The sequence below is a fragment of the Pieris napi genome, chromosome 7 (genome assembly GCF_905475465.1).
Source record: "Pieris napi chromosome 7, ilPieNapi1.2, whole genome shotgun sequence".
Lineage (NCBI taxonomy): Eukaryota > Metazoa > Arthropoda > Insecta > Lepidoptera > Pieridae > Pieris > Pieris napi.
This window is the reverse complement of record NC_062240.1, coordinates 6,899,806-6,926,672: the sequence shown is the minus strand read 5'-3', so window position 1 is coordinate 6,926,672 and position 26,867 is coordinate 6,899,806. Positions and strand designations below refer to the sequence as shown.

Below are 26,867 nucleotides of genomic sequence, written 5' to 3'. Positions count from 1 at the left end.
AAGTCCATATTGGATTTCTTTTAAGTTTATAACTATATTTAAACTTAAAACCATATGATATCAGGAGATCTATTTCACCAATAATTTACTGTGCCATATTGCAGTCTCGTCGGAAAACAAACCCACCTACGGTTGCAAAAGTTATTAGATATTGTTATTAATATCACACAAGAAATATTAACGTCATGAATATAATTTTGTCCCATTCGGTGTCGAGACCCTTGGTCCGTGGGGTCCTAGCGCTTTAAGGCTTTTTAAAGAAATTTCAAAAAGGTTAGTCGACATCACAGGAGACCGAAGATCTGGCAGCTACCTCGGATTTAGTCTAGCAATTCAAAGGGGGAACGCTGCCAGTATTTTCGGAACCTTGCCTAAAGGGACTCCTTTTAATGATATATTTTAGTTTATGTTAAGTTTAGTTATTTATTTCAATGTATATTATTTTATTATTTCTTAGATTAGATTATTAAGATCTTTATATATAAGAACATCATATTATTTATTATTAATAGTAAAATTTTCAAAATCAGAAATATTTAAAAACAAATTGCTGATATAGACGCAAATTTATAAATCGGTGCGTGCAGGAAGCATGGTTAAAGTTACTTTTTAAATACGTACTTGCGTAAAACAAAGACAATATTAAAATAAAATTTTCTAAAAGATATTAGAACGTAGATCGTAAACACAGTAGAAAAAACTGGTTTGTGTCCCCTTAGTAGGCCATGCGGCTGAACAAAATCCTAATTTCTTCGTAACTGGAGGGTGGGTTGGGGTCAGGCTTGCTATCGACAGCGCCCCGTGATTAATTAACTGTGCCGTGATTAATGTTTTCGAAAAAATACAGCGTAAATCAATTTCTGTTGAAGTGATGTCGGCAAATTTTTGGGATGGACCAGTTTTTGAGTGGTGCTCGATTTTTGTTATAATGCGTATTTTTAGACAATCTTATAAACTAATTTGAGTTTATTGTCAATTAACCTACCATAGGTTTATTGTTATTATCCCTATACATATGTTTTTTGAAAAAGGTATATCAAATTTAAATTTACTATGTGCATTTACCTTAATTCTGTCATGTGTGAAAAAACGTCTTTCTTCGGGATTTTTGAACTTAAAAATAAATGTTCTATTCTTTAAGTTCTTCAGATACGCGCGTTTAATCAACTCAGTCTTTTGTTATAATATTATATCACATTTTGGATAAAAGCAAATTTCCAAATGACATGTTTATCTTCAATGTAGAAAATCCTGTGAAGCACAAAGCATTCTATACACAAGGCGCATAGTTGGCATCGCCTTCTGCTTTTACTGAACATTCTTGCTTATTATGTTTTAATTATTAAAGCTGAATTATTAAATTATAGTTATTTCGTGAATTTAGTACAAGTACTAGAATGCTGTTTCCCATTTACTTCCATCACAAGACGATTTGTTTTATTAGGATATAAGTAAAGGATTTTAATGTTTCAACATTTAAGTCTATGTACTTTTAAGGTAATTTCCAGTGAACAATTTTACGTTACGTTGTTGTATATCGATGTAGAATTTAAAAATAAACAATAAACAGATAAAAGATAATCAGTACGTAATCAATCTTGGTCGCTTTTTAAGTTCGCTAAATTTAAGCTTAAGCGGCGGTCAAGCTTTTCTCTGAGTACTTGCTTATTGTGTCAGGAAGTCAATTACTGCTCAGCCTAGATTAAAATGCCTTGACTTGACTTGAAGGTTAATATCACGACTAACTACATTCTTTTTGGTGCGATACATTTCTTTTTCTGTTTTGTATGCTGTATGTGTCCTTACGGGATACAGAACTTACTTAATCAAGTGTTTAATACTATTTTGAATATTAACAATAAAGCTTTCACTTGCGCAAATTGCGTGAAATACCATTATCATTTAACGCGTGTTCATAATTTAATCACGGCTAAAACACGGGGCGTTTACGAACTAATTCAATATTCCAAAAGGACACGTACCTGTAATTACCACATCCGCAGCTCTTAAATTATGTATGGCGATAGAGGTCAGGGTCTCGCGTGGGATATAGCCTTAAACATGGTTAAGTTTTGTTAGAAAACTCTTTAAGAGTTAAATGAGAACATCCTTGGCACTTAGGCGGGTAAGTACTGTAGCTTAATAGTAAAAATTAAGACTTTCCTATAATTTTAACAATAATTATTATAATATATATTTATGTTAAATTTAGTGTAAGAATATCCCCCGATATAAATATATATAATATAATAATAATTAAGCCTCATTTATTCCTTTTTTTTATTTATATTTAAAATTTTTACAAAAAGTTACAAAATATACACACACACTCAAAATACATACATATACACACACCATATATATATATATATATATATATATATCCGTTCTATGTAAACGTTGATCTAGTAAGATATTAAAAGAAATGTTGATCCACCTTCTTGCAGTGTATAATTGGCTCTTTACAAATATAACTGATATACTTTGATCCGAATTAGAAATGGAAGGCTTGTTTGGGGATCTGCATCGGTCGCTTTGCAACATACTTGCCATCAAAAAATACATTTACGTAATGTTTTTGTAGATCCGTAACGGTCGCAAATATTATACCGACGAGTCAAATGTGCATCCGTTTTATATGCGAAATCTTACTAACTAACGTTGATCCGAGGGCTTTTGACCTTGACCTTTTAGTCTTTTAACGATGAATATAATGACGACCCAGTCGTTCAGTTGAAAATAAAAATTTCAATAGAAAAGTAAAACAGTTACAAGAAAGAAACACACAAGTCAATAGTCGGGAAAGTAGCCAGAACTTATCGACTAATGAGGGCGTAAGTGTACTCATAGAAGGAATTCCGGATTTTGGAGGAGGTAAAGTTGAAAAAAAACGTTAATAATACGGCGAGAAAACGTAAGTGGGACCGAAGAAATGCATGTTTCTACTGTCAAGCAATTGTAACTAATTATACTAGGCATCTTTTACGTAACCACGCAGATGAAATCGAAGTTCTTCAGTTTAAAGCCATCAATGATACAGAAAATACGAAAGCTAAAACGACAAAAAATTACAGATAAATTGGTAAACAAGGGAAATTTTTTACACAATTCTAAAGTGAGCTTTGATCGGGACGCTCATTTAACCTTATTACCATCATAACGAAGCAACCAGGGTACCTCTAGTCCGTCAACTTACGCTACTTGTAAAACATGCTTGGGTACATTTAAAAGATCTTCATTTTTCAGACATTTAAGAAATCGTAAAGCTTCTGAACATGCTCTTCCGTCACTTAAAAGAAAAGCATTGTTTAATCACAGCTTAACAATCGTTCCCAATACGGCGAACGCTTCGATTGAGCTAAAAGAAAAAATACTGTCGCATCTTCGTTGTGATGAAATTTCATTAGTAGTTAAAAATGATCCATTAATCATAGCATACGGTGCTCGTCTCTTTAAGAAAAAAAAAGAACGACGAAGTCGTAAAGCAATTTGCTCCAAAATGAGAGATTTAGCTACTCTTTTAATTTTATTGCGGAAAAAAGACACAACTATTGAAAATCTCACTGACGCAATTGATCCTGAAAAATATGAAACATTTGTAAGTGCCATAAAAGAAATGTGTGGCTTTAATGAACAAACAGGCATGGTCAAAATTATAAGCATACCCTCACGTATGCGTCCCGCTGTCTTGGGATGTGTTGAAATACTATACACACAATCTATTATGCAAAACGAATCCACAGCCTATAAGGAAGCATATAAAAAAAAACTAGATGACTTTAAATATTTAATTGAAATCAATTGGGAGTGGGAGATTTCGTCGAACGCTGAGAAAAGTAGAAAACGAAATCACTTAACGAAAGAAAAAGTCATGCCGTTGGACAGTGACATTAATACCGTTATGCAAAAAATCCATAAATTAGAAATTAAATATGCGAGCAGATTGAGAAAAGATAGATGTGTTTTAAATTATGAATTATTGTGCATAGTAACAATAGCTCACATTATAATGTTGGACCGAAAACGTTCAGGTGACGTAGCTGAAGCTGAACTTACGTTTTACATCAATAGAAAGAATGAAGAAGTGCCCGAAAAGGTTTTGGAAAGTTTAACAGTAGAGCAGAGGAAGTGTATTAAAGAATTAGACGTATTTCAGATTCCCGGTAAAAGAACAAGGGGTGTGCCTATTTTGCTAACAAAAATAATGCGAGAAAACATAGATTTAATAATAGCTTGCCGTGAAGATTTAAAAATTCCAAGCTCCAACCAATATTTATTTCCAAGACCTGGTACACAAGAACCTTTTGAGGGCGGTAAGTGTTTAGATATGATAAAAAAACAGTGTAATTTGAAACGCCCCGAGATGATTATATCAACCGGAATGAGACATCATATTGCTACAATGTCCCAAATTCATTCTAAACAAAATGATCATTATACTGAGCAATTGGCAGGATTTCTAGGGCATAATATATCAGTTCATGCACAAAATTATAGATTGCCTATGCAGGTACTGCAAAAAGCTGTTGTAGGATCTCAACTCTTAGAATATGAAAATACGTTAATGGAGAAGAAGAGTAACATAATAGAAACGATTAGGTCTCAATCATACCAAGAAACTAAAAACTTTGAGGAAGAGACGCCATCTTCAAAAAATTCGGCAATAGAAAGCGACCAATCTAACATCTTACTTAAAAACCCCAAAATATCTATCGAAACACCAGAAACTACAGTCAATAAGAACATGGACGATATAGAAATTGGAGACTATAATGAAGTAAACGATAAAAAACAAGACAATCATTACAACCAAGATCCTAAAAATAAAGACCCCAAAATTAAGTCAAACAGAAGCAACACGAAAAGAAAATGGTCAAGTAGTACATGTGAAAGCGATGTTGATGATGATAAACAGATTCAGAAACGAAGTAAAACTAGACGAGCCAAAGAAAATAATATATATCATAAAGATTCTAAAAATAAGATCTAGAGTCTCGAAGCCCTGTTATTGTTATTATTTATCAATATTAAACCAAATAACAGAAAGACAAAAATAAAATGCCCAAGTTTAAGCGATAGTGATAGTGATAATCCAATTCAGAAACGAAAAAAAAACAGTCGTAGAAAGTGGTCGGATGAAGAGATACAATTAGTCAAAAAATATTTCCAATCATAAATAAATAAAAAGATAAATCCAGGCAAAAACAAATGTATGGAAGTTTTAAATAAAGAACCTATTCTTCAAAATAGGACTTGGATGCAACTTAACACGTATGTTAACAATATTTATAAAAAAAAGTAAATATATTTTAATGAAGATTCTGTGTGATACAACAAGTTCCTCATAATATTAATAGTAATTATTATAATATATAATTAATATATTATGTATAATAATAGATCTCATAACAAGGGCACATGTAATGTCTCCTTAATGTTAGTGGTTTAGTGATAGTACCTGACTATATACTATTGAATGGGTACTGGGTAGTAAGAATATTTGGTATGTGATTTTTTTTCTACCTGTTTTTTAAAGATTATAATTATTATAATCTTTGACTGACTGATTATAAATATTTTGAAGATGTTTTTTAAGTTATATTATTCATAAAAATATTGAGAACATATTTTTTCTTATTATCTGGCTAATTATAATGTTTGTTATAAATGTTAGAATTGTCGATTAAGTACCTATAAACGAAATGTTACTTATGTTGTTTTATTTTCAAAATTATTTTGTAAATGTTAGTAATGTCTAACGTATTAAAGATGTTATATAATAATAAAAATATGATTGATAACAAATGTTTTTTTCTAAATGTCATCCAAACTCAACTTTGATATGATGCGATAAGATCATTTTTTGCCTTTCTAAATTATCACTTTAATTAATATATGTAACCATGCCACTTAAACATTATAATAACAATTAGAAATTGTCCTTATATAAGACTATATCGAGTATTGGTAGGACTGTTGCGAAGGCCAGTCTGAGGAAAGGCCAGACCTTTGTCAGTTAATCAACGGCCAAGCGGTAGCTAAACAACGCCACGGTGTCCCGGGATGAAGGGCATTACATATTTGCGAAGTAATAACAGGGCTTCGAGACTCTAGATCTTATATCTCAGGGTTACTGAGTGCAATACAATATCACATACTCTGTATGACATTGAGCTGCTGGCATGCATGCAGCTGGCCACGAAGCTTAACATCGGGTAAGCGACAAGCGCGTGTCGTCAACAAATTTCCTTACCATATATATATATCATACCTAACAACATTAAAACTGAATAAATAAAGAAAAGTTATTGATTAGGTGGTCTTGCAATAAATTATAGGAATTAAACCATCCATATACCTTAGGTATGTCCAGTAGGAGGACTTGCTGACTTCTGATTGGCCCATTTGAATCGGATCAACAACTATCGGAGTGGATTTGTATATTGGATCAACATTTCGGTTGCGTTTCCTAAACTTCAACGGAGTAAATCGTTGATCCGGTCGGAACCACATTTGTATGAAAAATATTATATTGGATCAACAAAAACCACCCGGATCAACATAGGTTTTCGGATCAACAAAGTGCTCGCGATATAGCACGCATGATCAACAATTGACGGATTGATATAACTATATATATATATATATATATGTTTTTGTTTTTCCAAGGACCTCTTATTGAGTATAGGCCTCCTCCAATTGACTCCATCTCTCTCTGTTTTGAGCATTTATAGAAATATATATCCCATGGTTAAGCCCTTCCATAGTTCCCTTTCGTGGCCTTGCCGGATCCATGAGCCGCCGGCCATGTTCTCCAAGTAATCAGAACGACACCATTTCAGCCGTCCTCGCGCTATCGTCCCGATGCGTGGATGCCAATTATAGCTCTTGCGATATATACGACCCACTTCCACTTTAGTCTACATGCTAAGTCAACCTTAGTTATTTTTTAATATCTATGTTTAGTCTTCTTTCCGTGCCCTTGATATTAACCTCACTCTCTGTAGCTATTTGAAAACATTTATATTGTAGCCATATGGTAGAGTTGGCATCACAACATACTGCAGAGCTTTTCGTTTAAGATATTGTAGCTTATATAAATTTATTTACAATAAAAACATTTTTAAATAATATATTTCATGTTAAAACTATTGACATTTGGTAAACGCACACAAGCACTTATTTCTGCTGTGCAACTCCAAATCTATAACATCTTTTTCAATTTTGAATTGAGTTTCTTACTCCTCATACTATCTAGAATTCGACGAAAATTTCTACTTAAGCTGTTATTTTTCTAAATAGTTCCAGTAAATTACAGTAGTACAATTCTTGAGGATTGACCTACATTTCTGCACAATACCGATGTATTTTCCGGCTTTCCATAGGTTATGAGCTCGTTCTAATAATAAGTCAACTACGGAAAATATGAAGGATAAAATAAATTAGAAGCGTAGATATTGCGAAGATAATCAAGACATAAGTTTCGGTTACGGCGCTCTACGATGCTACGCTACGTCTACGGCGAGTTGAACGACCGGGCGACGTAGCGGTCGATACCTCCCTCCCTCCCTACGCTGCGTACACATCTCAGATGGGGGTGGCCGGTTCTTCAGGAAATAATGTAATTTGATCTGATCATTTTTATAAGTATACGTGTGTGTGTGTATCGGTTTGTGTTAGTTCATATCTATTACAGTTTTTCCTATTGTTGCTTGAACAGTAGTAGGTCAGGAAATATTGAAAAACTATTTTATTTTTGATAGGGGATACACGGGCAAAAAGCTCCCCCGATCTTAAGTGATACCACTGCCCATGGACACTCTCAATTCCAGAAAGTGTGAAGTGCGTTGCTGGCCTTTTAAGAATTGGTACGCAAAAACTGCCTTAAAAAAGCTCTCAGTTGTGGAACGCGGGACATCGAGGCGATGCAAGTGGATTTATGTGTTCTGACTCGATGACCGATGATGAAACTCATCTGCAGGTGTTAATCCCAACAACTCCTCTGAACACTCTCCATGGTAAATTCGGTAGAACATGCAGAGTGACCCCACATGTCTATCCAATGCCAAGGGATAAAGCCGCTCGGAAAATGATTGGTCGAAGAGGATTCGAACCCGCCCAGATGTGATAGCAGTACTTCATGTGGGGCTGAATGTTCGCTTTATACAGTTGAAAGATGGCCCGGAGTGAAGTACCATCTTGCCTTGCTGAGCACACCGAGCTTCTTGGAGGCAAATGACCGCGAAACTGAACGTCGTTCGAAATGTCAACGCCAATTCCGATGCTGACTGTGGCTTCAAGAAGAGTGTCTTCGAAAAGAAGAGTAGCGACAAAGGGTGTTTTTGGCGGAAAACTTGCAAAGTTGTGTCTTCTTAGGGTTAAATTCAGTCAGTCTTCGGGCAGTCTACGCGCAACCATATGTTAGATAAGGTTCTCCACCGTGGGTGCGTGTGGTGCCCGCCTGAGGTAATCTCTGTTCAAACTGCACCTTTATACTTTTGAAGGGAATGGAGGGGGGGGGGGGGCGGCTCTGTGATTGTCACTCACCGCACAAAACGCGAGTAGAATTAGAATAACCTATCATCGCTTCACACCTGTTTTCTTTGAGATAGTGGTACAATGCCCCGGTCGTGCCCGCCCATTTGGCTGAAGCCCGAAAGCAACAGCATGGCACTCCCAAAAGGAAATGGGTAGACTGGTGAATAGCCTGTGACACAGTCATATGTAGCATAACTGCCATTTTTAAGAATTATATTTTGAATGTAAAACAAGAATGTCAATTAGATTGCATACTTGTGTACATATAAATACAATATTACTTTTAAGAAAAAAATTTAAAGGCTTATTTTAACTAAAATTATCTTACGTAACTAGATAATTTAATTGAAGGCTAAACCATTTTAACGTATTGAAATTGACTATTCTGTATAAAATTACGCAAGCCTTAGCGAGGAAAGAATTTCGTCAAAAATTAATTAACACCAAGTTCCATTTTGTCACCCCTTTCGGGCTATTAGGTTATCGTAAGCTATTAAAGACGTAATTACCGTGGCGTTTGTGTCCCCGGGCGCACCCATGTATTAAGGATAGCTTCGTTACCTACACGGAATTTTAGACCCTATTACTTGCGATATAAAACAAATTTATTATTGACCGTTTATGATTAAACGTTATGTTTTCTTTTGTATTGAAAGCACAATGTAGTTATATTGTTATTAAATATTTTTGTTTTGTATTTGTCAATTAATGTTATTATACGTTTCATCGAATTTATTATTATTTTTTTTTCTACAGTGTATTTTATTTAAAAGAGGATTTAGTCGAAAGTGTATATTTATAAACTTTTACCCCGCGTTAAGTTTATCTTTATCTTTTTAAAACTTTGCTTTAAGTTATATTTCTGCTAAATATGTTTTAAATCGTAAATTTAAAGTGTATACTAAATACTAATGATACTAAAGATGAAATAATGATTCCCGCGTGGGTAAAACCGTTTCACTGAGTCATAAAATGAGTTTGGACAAATGAATTGAAAAATTGATGTTCATAAATCTGCCGCTTCACAATTTACCAGTTAAACATTATAAAGTACTTTCTACAGCTGGATGATTTTTACCATAACATTGCGGGCAATAAGAAAAAATATCAGGGAAATAGGGGATGTACTTAAATTAAAAAAAAATATTATAATAACTCTTGTAAATGAAACAATAAATAACAGATTACATAAATTAATTTTAATAGGATTACATCGGTTCATTCAATATTATGAATTCATATTAGAGTTTGAAGTAGTAAAATGAACCAATTGAATTTCAAATGATTTGAAATTACGGTCCATCGCAACGTAAAACACGTTATTTTATTAGCTCTAATATAATACTGAATAATAGAATTTGTCTGTTCGAATATTTTAAATTATTTATTAAGTAAGCCCTGGTGACCGGTGATTCCAAAGCTGGTGTTTTTCTCGCTCATCGAATAAGCGATACAGCGAGGAAATTCTACCAGCATTAAAGATATACTGCCGCAGATTTTTTGTCCAAAAATCTAAAATTTAGTTTTTTATTTATCAATTTTTTTATTATTATTAGTATAAGGTAAAACATTTTGTAAATACTTTATTATTTATATAAAACTTCATGACTCATGTATAACACAGATAGGGCAAGTAGAGACACTAACATAATGTTAGATATAGAATTAATGCCATTAATTCTCAAAAAATAACTGATAAAGTATGCAATTTATGTCATGAATTAATGAATGATTTAAAACAATGACAAAATTAGTTTCCCGTATAAGGTTGAGTTAGGTCTAAGTAATAAACTTAAAAGGAGTCCACAAGAATTCTAAGTTTCTTTATATTACAAGCCGGAAGATGGCCCATCTCATTTCCGGTTAACATTAATCGAACCCGTGGTGACAGGCGATAAAGGATTTAGGGCTATTTCGGAAATATTCTATGGCTATGTAACTTGCTGTAAATTATAGAACAGTGAACCACGCAGTGAAAGCCTGACCTCAAGTATTTTTAACCGTCTTATATAAGAATATGATGCCTTTTTCGACTTCCAAGCGCGTGTGCTTTTTTCGACTTCGTCGTAAGTGTATATTTGTATGTTTATATTTTGATACATCATGAATCACGATATGTTTACCATTTGTGCTACTTTTAAACAAACGGACTAGAGATAATATTGCATTTGGTAGATTACCAAAATATCTGTGACAATCAAACCAAATAAATCATTAATTAATACATACTGGGCTGACATTTTTATGACAGAGTAAAGACGATAAATACTTTAGTTATAACTCACTGATTTAGTTTAACCAATAACATGATTATATGTCTTAATAATATAATAATAAATGTTAATTCTCTGGTACTGCCACGCATCCAATGTAATAAACTTAAACATTAACATAGATGTTGTAGTCATAATTATAACATTACATATATAACAAATTGACTTTCGCAAACTAATTTTAAACCCCTGATCAAAACATGAATGCAATGTTCATTCATTAGGTTTTACGGCAATAATCTGCGTTTTATTTAAGGAGCTGGGAACAATATGCTTTTCTAGGAATGCGTCACGGCTGAGTACTCCTTTCAGACTTTTTCGTTAGCGGAAAGCTATCGGGCGCAACAAGGGAACTGTTTTCCTACCATTACGTGTATTTTTGTAACATTCTGTTATTGTTTCATTCGCTACAGCTTTCACAAAGGCCATTTACATTATGTGGCAGCTATTATGTTAACATTTCATGCTTATTACATGATTACCAATTGTATTACAGGTTTTATGCTTTTTCTGTTGTTTTGTGGATTAATATAAACTTTCGTAGATACAACTTGCGCTTTAAAAATAAGAAAAATCCATTCGATTTACGATTTTTTTAGGACTAAGGATATAAAAGTTATAATGTTAATTATTCGTGAAAATTTTTTTATCAGCGTGTACGCATATTTTCGTATTACAATTTTATTAATTTAAGATCTGATGAAATAAATAGCTTGACGACGTGTTTTTGCAAATAGGTGCAGCTTCAAGATTGGGCTGTGAAATAAAACTACAGTTGTCTTAAAAAAATTATAATATAAAAGTACGAATTAAATGATTGTTTACCGATTTACCTTTAATTAAATTTACAAACTACAAACGCTGATGTCTCGGTCTCCAAAGCAATCGTAATTGCTACGAATCGTTACATTTTACATTTATATATTAACTAAAAAATAATATAACATTTTACAAATCCTCAATTAAATTGAGCAAATAAAATCATAACAATTAACCGATCTACATTGTCATATTTACCTCCGTAAGTATGAAAGCAGATCTTAGACGCAGAAATCAATATACATGCTTGATAAAACATGTCGTGAGCAATGTTACAAACGTTGCTTTTATCGCCGACAATGATAAGCTGATACGCGATTCCGTTCACTTGTGAAAAGATAACATTATTGTACCTCATATGGACCTTATTTCACAATTTTATATCGGATTTCAATTACATTTTCTTCGAACCATTCAACTTTTATATTCCATTTTGGAGGCTGTCCAAAATGTGTTTTTATCTTTTTAAAAATTGAGTGACAGTTTCGTGGGCTGTTTTAAGCTTCGTAATTATAAATGGCGTTAACCATTGTTAAAACCGATTAAATTGTTTCACAAGAACATGACATTCGTTATCTCTGTAATGAATGCATCAACGTAAGACATTGTTATCTGACAAATTATTATGACGCGAGAAATTGTTATGAATTATATCTAATTGATGCGCGTTTTGTTCACTAAACGTTAAATTATAAACATCTCGAGTACTACACTATTTTACGATTACCGACATTGTAACAACTCAGCTTTTATATTTCGTGAGCTAACACTTATTCTTTTGTTACTTTAGTTAGTCTGAACTTCAATATTTCCAGCGCTGTCAGTGTGCACATTGACAACAAGTTGTACTGAACTCATTCCAATGCCGACCCCCGCCACGAGATCCATGGGTACCTCAAGCCCTCTTGTTTCTCCAGAAACACTATAGGTTGATGTAGATACAAGGTTAATTGGTGCAGCAGCTATGCCAGTTAGAAGTATTACTAGTAAAACGGGCGCCAACACGCCACAGCCACTCCTGAAAATTTAAATGGACTGTGTACAATATTGATAAAAAAATTAACTAGCCCAATTTCTGAAGATTTAATATACTTGTAATACAGTGGTTGTATATAATCAACGGAATGTTGAGCTAACTAGTTTTGGAAAAATAAAACGTTTGCAAAAATGTGTGCCCCATATCCAATAGAGGGATAGCGAAAATGCAGACAACAAAAACAACGTGTAATTTTATACAACTTTTTCCTACAAAACACTTTTTGTATTTTTTAAAAACATTGACATTCAAGGTTTTATTTATAAAATATCGTCATATCAAGGTCCATGGAATAGCGATTCTGTTCATAATAAACAAATAAAAACTCAATCGATATTATTTAAACACCAATCTAATAAATTAGTTCATCATATTCAATGTTTTCACTTTAAGTCATCAAATTATGTTAGTAACGTATTTATTCTTATTTAAAATATTTTAACATTTCCTTGCTCACTCCTTCTGTATTTAGTATGTGCTGTCTTTATTTATACAATTAAAATAAATGTTACTTACATGGCTGCTTGCGCGTAGGCAGAAAGGTTTTTGGCACACCTATCTACTACGTGTAGAGATCTGATCGCTATTGAGACCTGTTATCTTGTTTCCAAAGACATCACCCATCGTTAGGGCGAGACTAAACGCTCGACGGAATTACCCCAATTGTCGCATCGAGACGTAGCTAATATCTGAAATAATTGTTAACCGTAAATGCTTTACGAATAGATACAGCTGTATTTGTAAGTGTTATCTCTAATGGTAGAACAATGATTATAATTATATATTTTAACGGTGCAATTCATCTACGTTAGTATCTACTTTGGTCTAAAATAAGGTACAAATTAAAAACTTGATTACATTTACTAACTGGAACGATGACAATATAGTGGCCTATAAAATTAATTATAATATCGTTATATTAGTTGCACGTTTACTTCGGCCTTATTCGCAATTTTGTCATGACACTCTTAAATATGTATCGAGAAAGACAGATAGCTAATCTTACTAGGAACGATGAGAGGGAAATGCGATAAAGATATGTTATAATCTATAACATAATCTTCCGTATAGCACAAAATTGATATATACGAAAGTTAATAAAATAATTTGTAAACAAAAATAACAAATACGTTATATATATAATTTAATTTATTTTATTATTGTTAATTACTTAAGATGTCATGTGGAACATGGTGTAATGGTTGCAGCTCCTTACAAATATTGTGTAAAAAAAAGAGTGGCGGAGAGTTTATTGCCAGTTCTTCTCTTCCGTTCCACGCCCTTTATTTGAGAACTGGCAGTAAATGTTAAATTAGAAGCATTTCATATATATTTATTTTTTGACGTTCATAACTGTAAATTTTGTTACCTATATGAATAAATGGTTTTTGAGTTTGAATTTGAAGAATACGTTGTGCAAAAATTTATAATTTAAGCATTTATTCTTTAAACTTTTAAGGATATGATGACTATTATCAATGAATATACTATTATAATTTATTAGGTTAATTAATTTGTGCTTACGTTAAATATTTAATAGCCGATGCAGCACCAAACTGGCTGTCGGTTCGATTTTTTATACTGTACATGTCGTTTTAGGTAAATGAAATCCCAAATTTACATAAGACGAATGGTTGCTATACTAGAAGGCTCTAGTCGTAAGGAAATTGCCCGTTCTTCATTCCGACTCTGAGAAATGTCATTTGAAAGTAACACGAGAATCAAATAAAAGTTATTGGCTCCTTATTGAGATCACCTTGGAGCATTATTCAAAACTCAGGATGATTCCAATTTCAATAAGATAAAGAATTTCTGTTTAAATTCCAATGTATACCGTATTTATATATCATAGAATAATAAAAGTTTTGTAAGAATATTATTCGTGTTTATAGTGAAATATATACTTTAACTACTGGTTACTTTAAGATCGTGAAAAGGGCATAGGAATTTTTAAGAAATCTTCATTTTTATCAAATTAATAGTCTTGTTAACAAGTTGATGTTTTTTATTTGCAGATTATATGGACTCTCTCTGCAAGGACCACTTCCTGCAGCGGCAGTATCGGAAACTTGACGGTGGCGTGCTGTGGTCCCGCAATGAGAGGAACCTGGACTGCACTGTCACCTTCCAGACGCACAGCATTCTGCAGCGGTTTATGCTGCACTTTGAGCTGCTACAGCTCGACTGCAATGATCACCTCTATGTCTACGATGGCGCACACGCCACTGCACCTCCTAAGGTACTAAACTATCTATAATAAGTTTTAATTTATGAATTATTATTTATAACATCTCCTATGTATTTTGTAAAGAAAATTTCTTTACAAAATTCATTCTTTTTATGAAAAATAAAAAACTTTGAAAATAAACCGCTATTTTATTACATAAATCTATCGAATACACTCGAAGTAATGTAGGTACACTCGCATCGACCGAAAACATTAACACAAAGTAATGTCATAATTTTTTGATTATGTGATACATGTCTTCACACTTACACATTCATTAACATGCACGCATACACTCACTTATGCGCACAGGCAGGCGTGTTGAAAACAGTTGGAAAAACAAAAATAATTTTTAAAAGATGTAATAAAATTATATATTTTTATGGAATTTAGTATTAAGTTTGTTATGGAACAGCTGGGAACACACGTATTTCTTTACTTAAAAGGCTTCCCAAATCTTAAAAATCTCTTTTTTAATATTATGCCTATAATTATGATTATTTGCTGTTTTACTAAAAAGTTTTAAGAACGCAGAGCCTATTTAATGTCAAAATGTAATATGAGACAATTCATTCATTCGGCATTTGTTCAATAACATTTCCCTATCACATATCAGTTTTACCGATATGATATCCAATTTGGAGGCATTCCAAGACGCAAGCAATTACCCTGGAGATGGGGATTACTCCGCCTGCTCCCGACTACAGATCCTCTAATTTATTAAGGATTCTTGATGCTAATGAGAATAGATCTCTATTCAATTGTTCTATTGTCTTTTAATTAAAATCGATTTCAAATCAATTAATTTGAATTCTCACGTGACTCTTGATTAATAACTCACTTATTCATAGAGTTATAACTTCATATTATTGTCATATAATTTGATTGTTGTTTTGAATGTAATAAGGATTACAAGAGGAAAAGTCTTTTCCTCTATTACTTCTAGGAGTTTGAATTAGTTAAAAATATTTTGTATTATTAATTTATTTGCAAGTTTACATGAGAAGTGACGAGTCGTTGGTCTAGTGGTTAGTAACCCTGACTGCGAATCCATGGGTCCCGGGGTCGATCCCTGGCTGAGACGAACATCGATGTGATGAGCATTTGGTGTTGTGCTTAGGTCTTGGGTGTTTAAATATGTATTTATATGTCTATCTATCTATAATATGTATGTATATTCGTTGCCTAGTACCCATAACACAAGCTTCACCAGCTTAGCATGGGACTAGGTCAATTGGTGTAAATTGTCTTTAAAAAAAAAAGTATAAGCCTATTCAAGGCTTTTAATAGTTCAGTTATGTCATTATATATATTAATATAATGGTAAAGTATCTATATAATATTGTTAAGCAGTCAACTCGCCCAGGAGAACATCTATAAATTCATATCCAACATTCTGAATATTTAAGTTGTTACCTTTGCGTTAGTAAATATATTCAAAAATCGCTGAAGAAAACCCGTTTCTTTCCTTTCTCCGTATGTTAACGTTAAATGTTTGCTATGGAGAATGTAATTGTATGTTTAGGATAACGAAAAATAAACACGGTAAAGTAGGAATAAGCGACAAACCCTCGTCCCGACAATACTCGAGAACATTCTTCGTCCTTTGTTGGCCGGACTTGGATTTGAATTTAAAATTGGCAAAGTTGCGTCTCAGTCTTGTTAATTATTTAGTTTGCGAGACACCTGCCGTCCGCTGATGCTCATTAACATTCCCACTGAGAATACTTGACGATAAGTTATTCTTTGTACTTTTCTGACTTTCAAGGAGTTTCATTGCTTAATTCTTTCCATTATTGAAGTGAAACTTCTTTAGGCGCATGAGGGGATTTTTACGGAAACGTCACGAAGATGTGCAACGTTTTTGTCGAAGAAAAGGGAGAGAGCGATTGAGACCGATTGAGAGAGAGTGAGAACGGTGAATTCATCCTTAGAGAAATTATATTTTTAAAATTAAATTTGTAAAGATAATTTATGAAATATTAGTATTTTATATTTTATGCAAAATAATTTATTGAAATCTCAAATGACGAATCGTAAATTAAAATGCCACGTGTTTTTCCATCGAAGAATTAAATTTAAAAAAATAAATTTATAATTTGTATTAATTTTCGACACTTAATATTTTAATGACAACTAAATTTATTAAATTCCTAACGTGTCTTCCTTTTTCCCTCCCTGTAATTCTCGGAAATCTAATGTTTTAGATTTGTTTAAATATGAACACGATTTAAAAATTTGTTTTCCAAAGAAGTTTCACTTCTGACATGTGTACTTTTTACGCACGCCCTTTTTCTTGTAACTCAAGAGATTAATGAAAGTAATAGCTAGATTATGTACGACTGTAAATTAATACCTAGTATAAGTTTAATGAGAAAAGGTCGTAATAGGTTGCATTGATGTCGTATGTGCGTACGTGCGTAGGCAAAAATATCTGAATGTACCATTCATAGCAGTGGAGCGCAGCGGAGTAATATCGGTCAGCATTGAAGTTGTACGAATGACCCCCTTCAACATGTGTGAGTCAAATTCTCTTTAATTTTCAATTCAACCGCTTGTCAGCGATTTGTCGGGAAGTTTTAAGTATGAATTTGAATTCTTTATGCGATGGTAAAGCTCCGGTGTTCACAGAAATAAATTGCGGGCTTCGCTTTAATGGGACATTTTTCATCTTTCCTTCGTTTAAGAGGTTTTTAAATAGAACGCTTTTTAAATGGACTGTGGATTATTTATAAATTGTGAAATGATGATTTCGTTAATGAATCAGAACGAGGGCAACAGATTTAAAATTAGGAATGGAATAAACACGGACTAAAATGGTTGTTTCAAATATATGACAAGCATAATTATAATCATATATGCCATTTCATTATACCTAAAACATATATACAGAATTAATCTGTCTATTCTCTCTGAAAATTCTACATATAAACAGTATGCAGTGTTACTAGTAGTTTCTGCAGAACGTCATCTGTTAAATGTAATTCCATACTGAGACTATACTACTACTATATACTCTATAATATAAAAAGCCCGAAATAGAGTCGAGAAGGGAAACGTTTCTTGATTATTTCAATTATCCTCATAATAACAGAATCCTTGGTACCGCTCGGTTACGATATGTTAATTTGACAGTGAAAATGTAAGAAAGTTTGTTCAAGAAAACTTAAATCCATTACTTGTAAGACACTCGAATGGAAATTGTTACTTCAAATTGGCCACCGCTCGGCGGATGGCGTTTCGCTATCGGGTTTGCTCAGCCATTTTGGGAAACTTAAATGGATCATTATTTTCTTTTATTAAGTAATTTCTGAAGTGACGAAAATTAAATTCGTGTAATATGTCCTCTGCCAGTGTCTGAGATGTTTAAGGGAGTCGTTAAGATTACAAATGGGGAAATATTAAAGCGTTTAATTAGACTTCAAGGCACTTTTTTACTCACAGTAATTTCACAGAATCGTTTACTTCTTTGGTTAAATGCTTAATGTTACTCCTACTTACGAAATGCCCTATAGCAAAGGCGTTTAATGACGATTTTCGACTGGTAAACAGAGCAGAGCAGTGTTGGCCTAGTGGCTTCAGCGTGCGACTCTCATACCCGAGGTTCGATCGCCGACTGTGCACCAATGGAACTTCTTTCTATGTGCGCAAACATTTGCTCGAACGGTGAAAGAAAACATCGTGAGGAAACCGACATGTCTTAGACCCAAAAAGTCGACAGCGTGTGTCAGGCACTGCAAGCTGATCACCTACTTGCCTATTAGATTTAAAAATGATCATGAAACAGATTCAGATATCTGAGGCCACGACCTAAAGAGGTTGTAGCTGATTTATTTTTTATTTAAACGAATTACAAAATTATTACAATGTTTGTGAACTGTTAATCTAAATTTTGAAAAGTAGTTAGCATTGTTTTGAATAAACAACAAAGTTTAATAGATCAAAGCAACCACAGGAGCGCACAACTGAGAACAATGTTGCTGAATCAAAGACAAAGGGTAAAGTTATATGACCACCTGCGCGACTTACAACTATTTGCTCACCGCGACACCGCGGCAACATACCTCCGCTTCTAATAGCTGCTTGTGATATTCATGTACCTTTAAACTTTTTACTTTAAGGTTGCGTAACCGTAAAATAATTTGTCAATAAAGAAACCGATTATTTAATTAGCAAAGAAAACGATAGCTTTATTTTATGTTTAGCTTTAGCATTGACAATCTATACTTTTAACTAAACGCACGTTTATTATAATTACTATATTTTAACTAATATTGATCAAAATATTAATAATAATACATATTTAGTATAGAAGAACCTTTCAGAATTTTTTCAACGGTTAAACCGCGTTTATTATCATTTAATTAATGTTTCTTAGTTGAATTAAAAATACTGCCGCGTGCCATATATTTCTCCAGAGGAATACTTTCTGAAGTCAGATTCATTTAGGAAATTAATCATTCGTAGAATTTAATCGGATTTCATTCTACTAGAATTATATATATATACTCCTTATAAAGTGTGATACACTCGTAAGATAAATATAAAGAGAAGAGAGGTTTTTATTCCATACTTGCTCAATAGTTTACCCGAGAACATAAGACGTTAGACTTCATGGGATAAATTTAGAGGTTTATTAAAAAACCATTTGTTAAATATGCTGTAACCTATAAGTAAATTAATTGTATTAGTGTTAGTAGTAGTAGCAGTGTTAGTAATTTAGAAGTTATGTTTATTTAAGGCGAGTTACCTGCAGTCAAACTGCGTAAGCAGTTTTGCGGGGCATGGTTTGAATTAAGGTGTAACTTTTTATTTAAATAATAATCAATAAATAATAATGTTTTACGTGTTATAAGGATAAGATTTTTATTAGAATTTTCGCCTGATGAACAACGAATAAGAGTCAAAGATTTATTCTAAATAGCATTTATTTTACAAAAATCTGTTAATAATTTACGATAATTATTTTTGTCTTTACCAGGTTCGTAGCGAAGCAGATTTGTACTCAGCCTTCAATATAGTTTTTACGACATTTAGTAACTTCTATATCGACTTCACTTAACTTCTATATTTACGTAACAAAACCTCTTCTTCCTCCATGAGAAGTCAAGCAAAGTTTACGCGAAAAATTCAAAAGGAAATGAAAGTATTAAAGTGTTTATTACCGAAACAGATGTTGGAACAAAGCAAAATGTTTCAAAGAAGTATTTCAACAGCTCTATTCAGCACGATGGATGTGAATTAAGTAAATGGCAGCCACTTTAGATTCAGTCGGCGTGCACTTTACATCATGAAACTTATAAGACTTCAGGACACGAGCAATGGCTTAAATTGACTGGACGAAAATTTTACATAGACGATATTCTAAACAAGGGGAATTTGAAATGAAAATCACGTGCCGTCCCGTGATTTATATTGTTGTTATTGTGATGTGATTGTTTATAAAATAATAAATATTAGGAAGTAAATTAAGTGAGGGCAGTGAATCCCAAAAAAAACAAAATGTATTTAAATTACTTTAATTAATTACTTTTACAATAATGAGACCTAACTAAATATAACTATTTAATCGGCCCGATATTAGGTGCACGACAAATAATCTATAGTATAAACTTATCTAGTTGACAATTGACCGGTCCGATGTGAGGTATCCGATTAAAAGCTTCTGATCTCTGTTGTCCATTTCCTTTTAAAACGTTGTTACGTAAGAGGGGTACAGGTATTGGTTATGCGTGGCAAAGGAAGTGCAATGGATATGTAACAAGTACATGAACTGTTGCAACACGAGGTTTATGTGATAATGAAGGTATATGAAAATATCCAATATATTACCTACTTTAAGAGAGCTAAGTAGATACTAGGATAATACCTTTATGAGACGACCCTTTAAAGTCCAATAAATATACGACAAAGAACCTTCATTATCGGATAATGGAGCTTAGGCTTCTATAAAGGTGTGAATTATTTCCAAGTTGAATTCCAAAGTAAAGAATAAGAACCCTGTGAAGGAATTTTAATATACCGTAGACTTAATAAAACGTCCGGAGAGCGGGTATAGAATGCAAAATTTTGTTGCAAGAGACTCTTTTGATGCACGGCGTTAGACAAGGAGGTTCCGAGGGGGGGCTAAATCCGGGGCGGTCACGTCCTCCCGATAGCTCTCCCTGAAATATGACAGCGATATAATGCGGCCATCGTTCACTAAGCTCCACTCGATGAAGAAAATATTGCGCGAACCTTCAGTTTTATGAAGTGTAATAAAGATGAGTTAATTTTGAAGGGATTTCGTCGATGAAATTGACCAATAGACTTTCATGTCTTTGAATCGGTGTTTGATTTTATACCGATGGTTATGACGAAATGGGCTGTTTTTAATTCACTTAGGTCAAGATGTATTTTTTTGTTTCTGGATTTTATTATAAAAGAATAAAACAATTACGAGTAGCATTTAAAATTTTACTTGGAATGTAGTGGATTTTAATCATTACATTTAATAAAACAATTTTTAACCGGATTGAAGTTATGTATTAACATAATTTATTATTTTACATAATTTTAAATTTAACCGACGTTTCGCGTGCTTTACAGCGTGCTTGGTCACGGTGCCTGAAGACAAAAGGTGTTGAAACTTGAATGTCAAAAAGTATCACAGCTGTAGAAAAAGTTGTATTATCTGTATTTATTTTCCCGGAGTTGGTATGGACTAAAAGATGGAGTGCAACAGATTTAAATCGTCGATATTATTTTTATAAGAATGATATAATATTAGAGAGATCGAAATTATTAGCTAGTTTCTTTCTTTTTTCAAAAGTTCGTCATATCGTCGCGTATAAATTCAAGACGAATACTCTACTAAACTACTTAAGTAGAGATAACATCTGAACAAAATTGGACAAAAATTTCAGTTTGTCAATAAAGCCATATCGTATTTCAGGCAGACCTGTCCTGCCGCAACACGAAGCAGCAGGTGGGCGCGCTGTTCACGCGCAGCAACTTTGTCACCCTCAAGTACGTGACCGACAACTGGGGCACCGACGCCAATGGGTTCAAACTGGTTATCACTTCCGTCAAAGACCCTAGTAAGTATATTTGTCTAATGTCTTCTCTTTTAGTTCAATTGTAATTCAGTTCAAAAAGAAAGAGATGACAATACTGCAGTCTATCTAGACTATATATAGTAGAACCTTTCATTCACACCAATAGGCCGCATCTCATTATCATCAGGTGGGATTACGGCCACCACGTTTCCTTACAAAAAAATATTACTTAATTGGTTGAAATTTTCGACATGCTACTGTACGCTCCACAGAAAGTTGTTGTTTTTGTAAGAAAATTTAAGTGAAATTGAAGTAAAATGTAAGTTTCACACGGAATCAAGGATCAGCGAAATTTTTTCAAAGGACGTTATCGGTTTGAAACCAAAGGTAACACACAAAATGATGTTTACTTATACCTAGCTACCATAGTCAATATTTGAAAATAATCTTCAGTTTTCCAATTTTATAACAAGTCCGAACAGATAAAAGCTTTTCATTATATTATTTACTTGTGTAAATACCACTTACGTTAAGGATTATATAGGCTTCAATACATTGAGCGAACACAGAAAATCGTTTCCATTGATTGATTTATTAATTGAAATATACAAATTGAAATTTGTTACACGAAGCGCAGTAGATGTTCAACATAATCAATATTTCGACTGCAAATTCTCGAGAGAGGATTTGTATTGAGATGTCACGAGAGCGATTCCGGGCTAATATCGAAAAAAATTACGGTGCTTTCGGTTAAAACAAGACGTTAATATTATTGTAGAAAATTACTGTGATTGTATCTTTTCTTAATAACATCACAATACATGTTATGAAGTGTATAATTAGATATAAGTTGGTTGGATAATAATGAGTTGGCCAGTCATTATATAAATATTGGTAACATTTTAGAAATAACTTTTTTTATTCCGTCTGCCCCTTTCAATCAACGCTGATCTACGCACGCTGGAGTTTTACTCCTTCATTGTTGGCATCACCAGGTGCCGCACTGCACGATTTGACCGTCAAGTCTTTTAAAAACAGCAAAGGAGTGGAACGCTTTGCCCCCTTCCAACTTCTCTAGACAGTTTAATATGGGTTAAATTAGAATCTCCCTTAACATCTGGCCAAACGTGTGTCCAGTTCTATATAAAAAAAAAACAGTATAAGGTAATTTGATTTGCGACGCCCTTACACTTTTATAAATATCGGCCTTGACCGAACACAAAAGCCGGCCATATTTGTGGTTATATTTAAGCTCTTTTTCTTTTCAGTCTATACATCGAGCTTAGGCCTTCTAAATCTGATCATACTTGGTACATCTCTCCTAATATTCCGTCTTTTTTATAGCCCATACCATTCGTTACTTTAGTTATTTGACCAAGTGTTGATCCTGCAATATAAAACGAAGAAATACTGAAATATGTAAAGGATTATACATAATACTAGACATCTATCGGGTAATATTGGATTCTTTCCGTCAACCCTCCTCCGTTAGGTATTCAAATGCCTTGAATTCGTACATCAAACGTCTTTGATTATGGTTTTATTTATTTTAGTCCTTGGTTCTGCTCGAAAGTATCTCTATAGCAAAATGTAATGCAATAAATTATTTATATAAAAGATTATGGTAGAGTAATAATGGAATTATTAATTGTTTATTAATACACATTTAATAATTGGTGACCGAGTCCTTAAAATAAATATATGAACCTGAATGTTTTTTATACTATCAATGACACGAGAACGGCTTTCGATAAATGTTATTATATCCATGTCCATATAATGTAAAAATGAGTAAATAAGTCTTCAATACATGAGGAACTGTTTTAGCAAGATTGATTACCAGTTTCGGTTATTATATTGCCTAGTTACACATTTTTATTATTACTGCTGCATTATAAAACTGCCAAGCATAAAATAAACTTCATAATAAACAGATTTTAAACAAAAAGCGAATGTGTAAGGACTCTCGGCGCACGGCGTTTCATCAAAATGGAAAACGAGAATAAATAGCGCTTATTCTGCGAAAATTTAAGCCTTTGTTACCCCATTTTGAATATGTTACAGGGGATGTTAGAGGGTGAGTAAGTATTTACTCGGGCGACGTGTTTTATAAGTCTGGATCGTTTGCGTCAGCATTGCAATGATTAAATTTCATTGAATTTAATGGGCAGTCGCAATTCGCAATTACCTGTCCTAATTTAGACCAATTGCAAATGAATAATCGAATGATTATTTCTGTCTATGTACGATTTACAACCGTACAGGTATTGCAATGTAAATGACACCATGCAATATGATTTGCTTGTGTGTTCATTTCCATTATATCTTATTATATTCACTAAAGTTAGTCGGCATTCAGACCTCGTACCGGGCGCGACTCTTAATCTCATCTCACCCCACTAGTTTAGTCCATTGCTAATTAAATAAATAATAATCTTTAAATATCTTAATAATTTATCCCAACCCCGAACATTGATCTTTGAAGGAGACCCATTGGTTATAATTTCCCTCGAAGGTTGGTAACTCCATTTTAGGGTTGTTTTCTCGATGTGTGATACCGACCACATCTTTTTATTGATATCCTTCTTAACTTTAATGTAATATTCTTCGTAATTTGTAAATTGCTCTTCATATTCTCGGTTGGAACCACAAAGATCAGTCTATATATTCATTCATTATAAATGTTTTATCAAAACTTTATACGCTATAACACTGCTTGTGTTGACATGATGGTTAATGCTAATTTGCGAAAATGAATTGAAACAAGACTTGATATGTATAATTGAAAATTGCAAACGGGCAAAAGACTCGGTCAGAGTTGTCAGGTCGAGTCACAAGCTTCGCGTGTGCTGTCAACCGTAAAGAAATATTTTATGGCCAGATAATTCCACATGGAGGTGATGCGCGATAAGTGCCATAATCAAGTAAATAATGTGTTATAAAACCTTGAAATACAAAGTCAAAATCATTTATTCATTTAGGTAACACGATGTACTTATGAACGTCAATAAAAAAATACATATTAAATGCTTCTAATTTTACATTTACTGCCATTTCTCAAATTAAGGGCGTATAACTGAAGAGAAAAACCGGCAATAAACTCTCCGCCACACTTTTTTATCGCCAAGTTTTTTGTTTTACGCAATGTTTGTTTGAGCTGCAACCATTACATCATGTTCCACGTGATATCTTAAGTAATTAATAGTTAATTGATAATAAAAGCTTATTCAAACAACCAAAATAACATTTAAAGAAAAAACTGTTTTTAACGGGTTAAAGTTATCTATTATTATAAATTTACAATTATTTAACATAATTTTAAATTTATCCGACGTTTCGCGTGCTTTACAGCGTGCTTGGTCACGGTGACATAACTTTAATCCGTTAAAAACAGTTTTTTTTTTATATGTGTAAAGGTTATGTCAATCAAAGACAATATAACCTAAATAACGTTTATCATACGATTTTACTCGACACAATTCGTCAAAAAACTGTCAAAATCTTTCCTTTTTTAAACATTTTTAACAATTTTATGTCTGGCTGCGTGGAAAAGTAGTGTGAAAGGATTATGAAAGTTCGAGAGGCTTAGGAATCTTGCGGAATATAATAATATTTTCTTTGTGAACTTTTGGCGTGCAGCTTTTTGTTTTTAGCCTCTTGATACTCAAGTTTCTCTTCAAAGATAATGGCTGAGAAATTCTTCGCTATTATATTATAAGTGAATCTTTTAACGATCAGTCAAAAGCGTTGAGATCGGAGGGCAAAAGTAATCTTATTCAGCGGTTATATATCTCTAGTTGGTGCCTACGACTTCGTCCGCGGTATTTTTACGAAACCTTACTTGAAAAATTCAATAAATTAGTCAGTTTCTGGTGTATTTTTCATCCTTACGTAGGTTTCCCCACGATGTTATACTTCACCACATGAGCGAATTAGAGATAATATATGGAAAAAATATCTATTGGTGCACAGCCGTTCTTGAGCGCACGACTTCATGATTGAGAGTCGCCTTTACGCCAATTCTGCTTTTTAAAGTTAATTACTAAATACTATTTATTCAATGTACTGCCATTCCATTCTAATATGCAATTATTTCAGGCCATCGGCTCACAATACTTAATTATATTACTACACACGATTTCTAAAGATTCATTTTAAATTTAATATTTAGATTTATTGTATAATGTATATCTGAAGACTCGGAAAGCCTCAATATTTCATGGTCACTTTCGTCACTTAATCGAAGCTTCTATATAACCACATATTTAGCTTTCTGTGAATTAATTGCTTCAAAATGATCTTAATCAAACGAATTTCCAGTTTATACATCTTGCCACTACATAGGCAGGATCCCTCTTATTATTGTTTCATTGTTATGAACAAAAGAGTTTTTAATATAACCTCAAAAACTCCGAAATAAATTTAATTTTTCGAACCCTCCGTTCCTGTTGTTTCACGTCACTGGTCAACGATAATTTGGCGCATAATTAGAAATGTACTCTTAAGTTAATATGTCACAGTATTCGTCAAATGGAAAACCTTAAAAATTATATACAATTTTCGAAAATTCACTTCTTATCACACATTAACGCGATAGTTACAGCAGTATTCAGTAAGAGACAGAGCTTTAACAGGCATGTCGATTTATATACATTTTATTAAATTACTATTACGTTAATATCTGTAAAAGAAGTTTCCTTGAAATGTATTTTTGTCGCGTAACGAAACATAACTATATATAGCTATGTATAGCCAGCTGTACATAGCTACATATAGTGTGGTATAATTTCAACGATGCGTTAAAACTACTTTTAGAATTGTAAAGGGTTGTACCACGTAACAAAGACACTTCATTTCGTCACGTCTGCTAACTCTCTGTTTCCTACTGAAAGGGCTAAGATCAAAAGATTTGTGAGAGAGATCCCCACTTCATAGCT

The 26,867-nt window shown here is 33.1% G+C and overlaps 1 protein-coding gene and 1 long non-coding RNA gene across 3 annotated transcripts in view; one reads left to right on the top strand and one right to left on the bottom strand.

Annotated features, from left to right (window-relative positions):
* The window catches only part of LOC125050885, a 52,767-nt gene that overhangs the window by 20,560 nt on the left and 5,340 nt on the right, over positions 1 to 26,867 (top strand). For both annotated transcript variants that reach the window (XM_047650949.1, XM_047650950.1), the window contains exons 2-3: positions 14,682 to 14,905; positions 21,828 to 21,972. In XM_047650949.1, coding sequence (XP_047506905.1) covers positions 14,682 to 14,905; positions 21,828 to 21,972 — 369 coding nt within the window. The remainder of the gene's footprint in view (positions 1 to 14,681; positions 14,906 to 21,827; positions 21,973 to 26,867) is intronic.
* On the bottom strand, positions 11,591 to 13,347 carry LOC125050887. Its single transcript, XR_007117218.1, has 2 exons — positions 13,183 to 13,347; positions 11,591 to 12,648 (listed from the first exon to the last, which is right to left on the bottom strand). It is a non-coding gene; the product is annotated as an uncharacterized LOC125050887 (long non-coding RNA).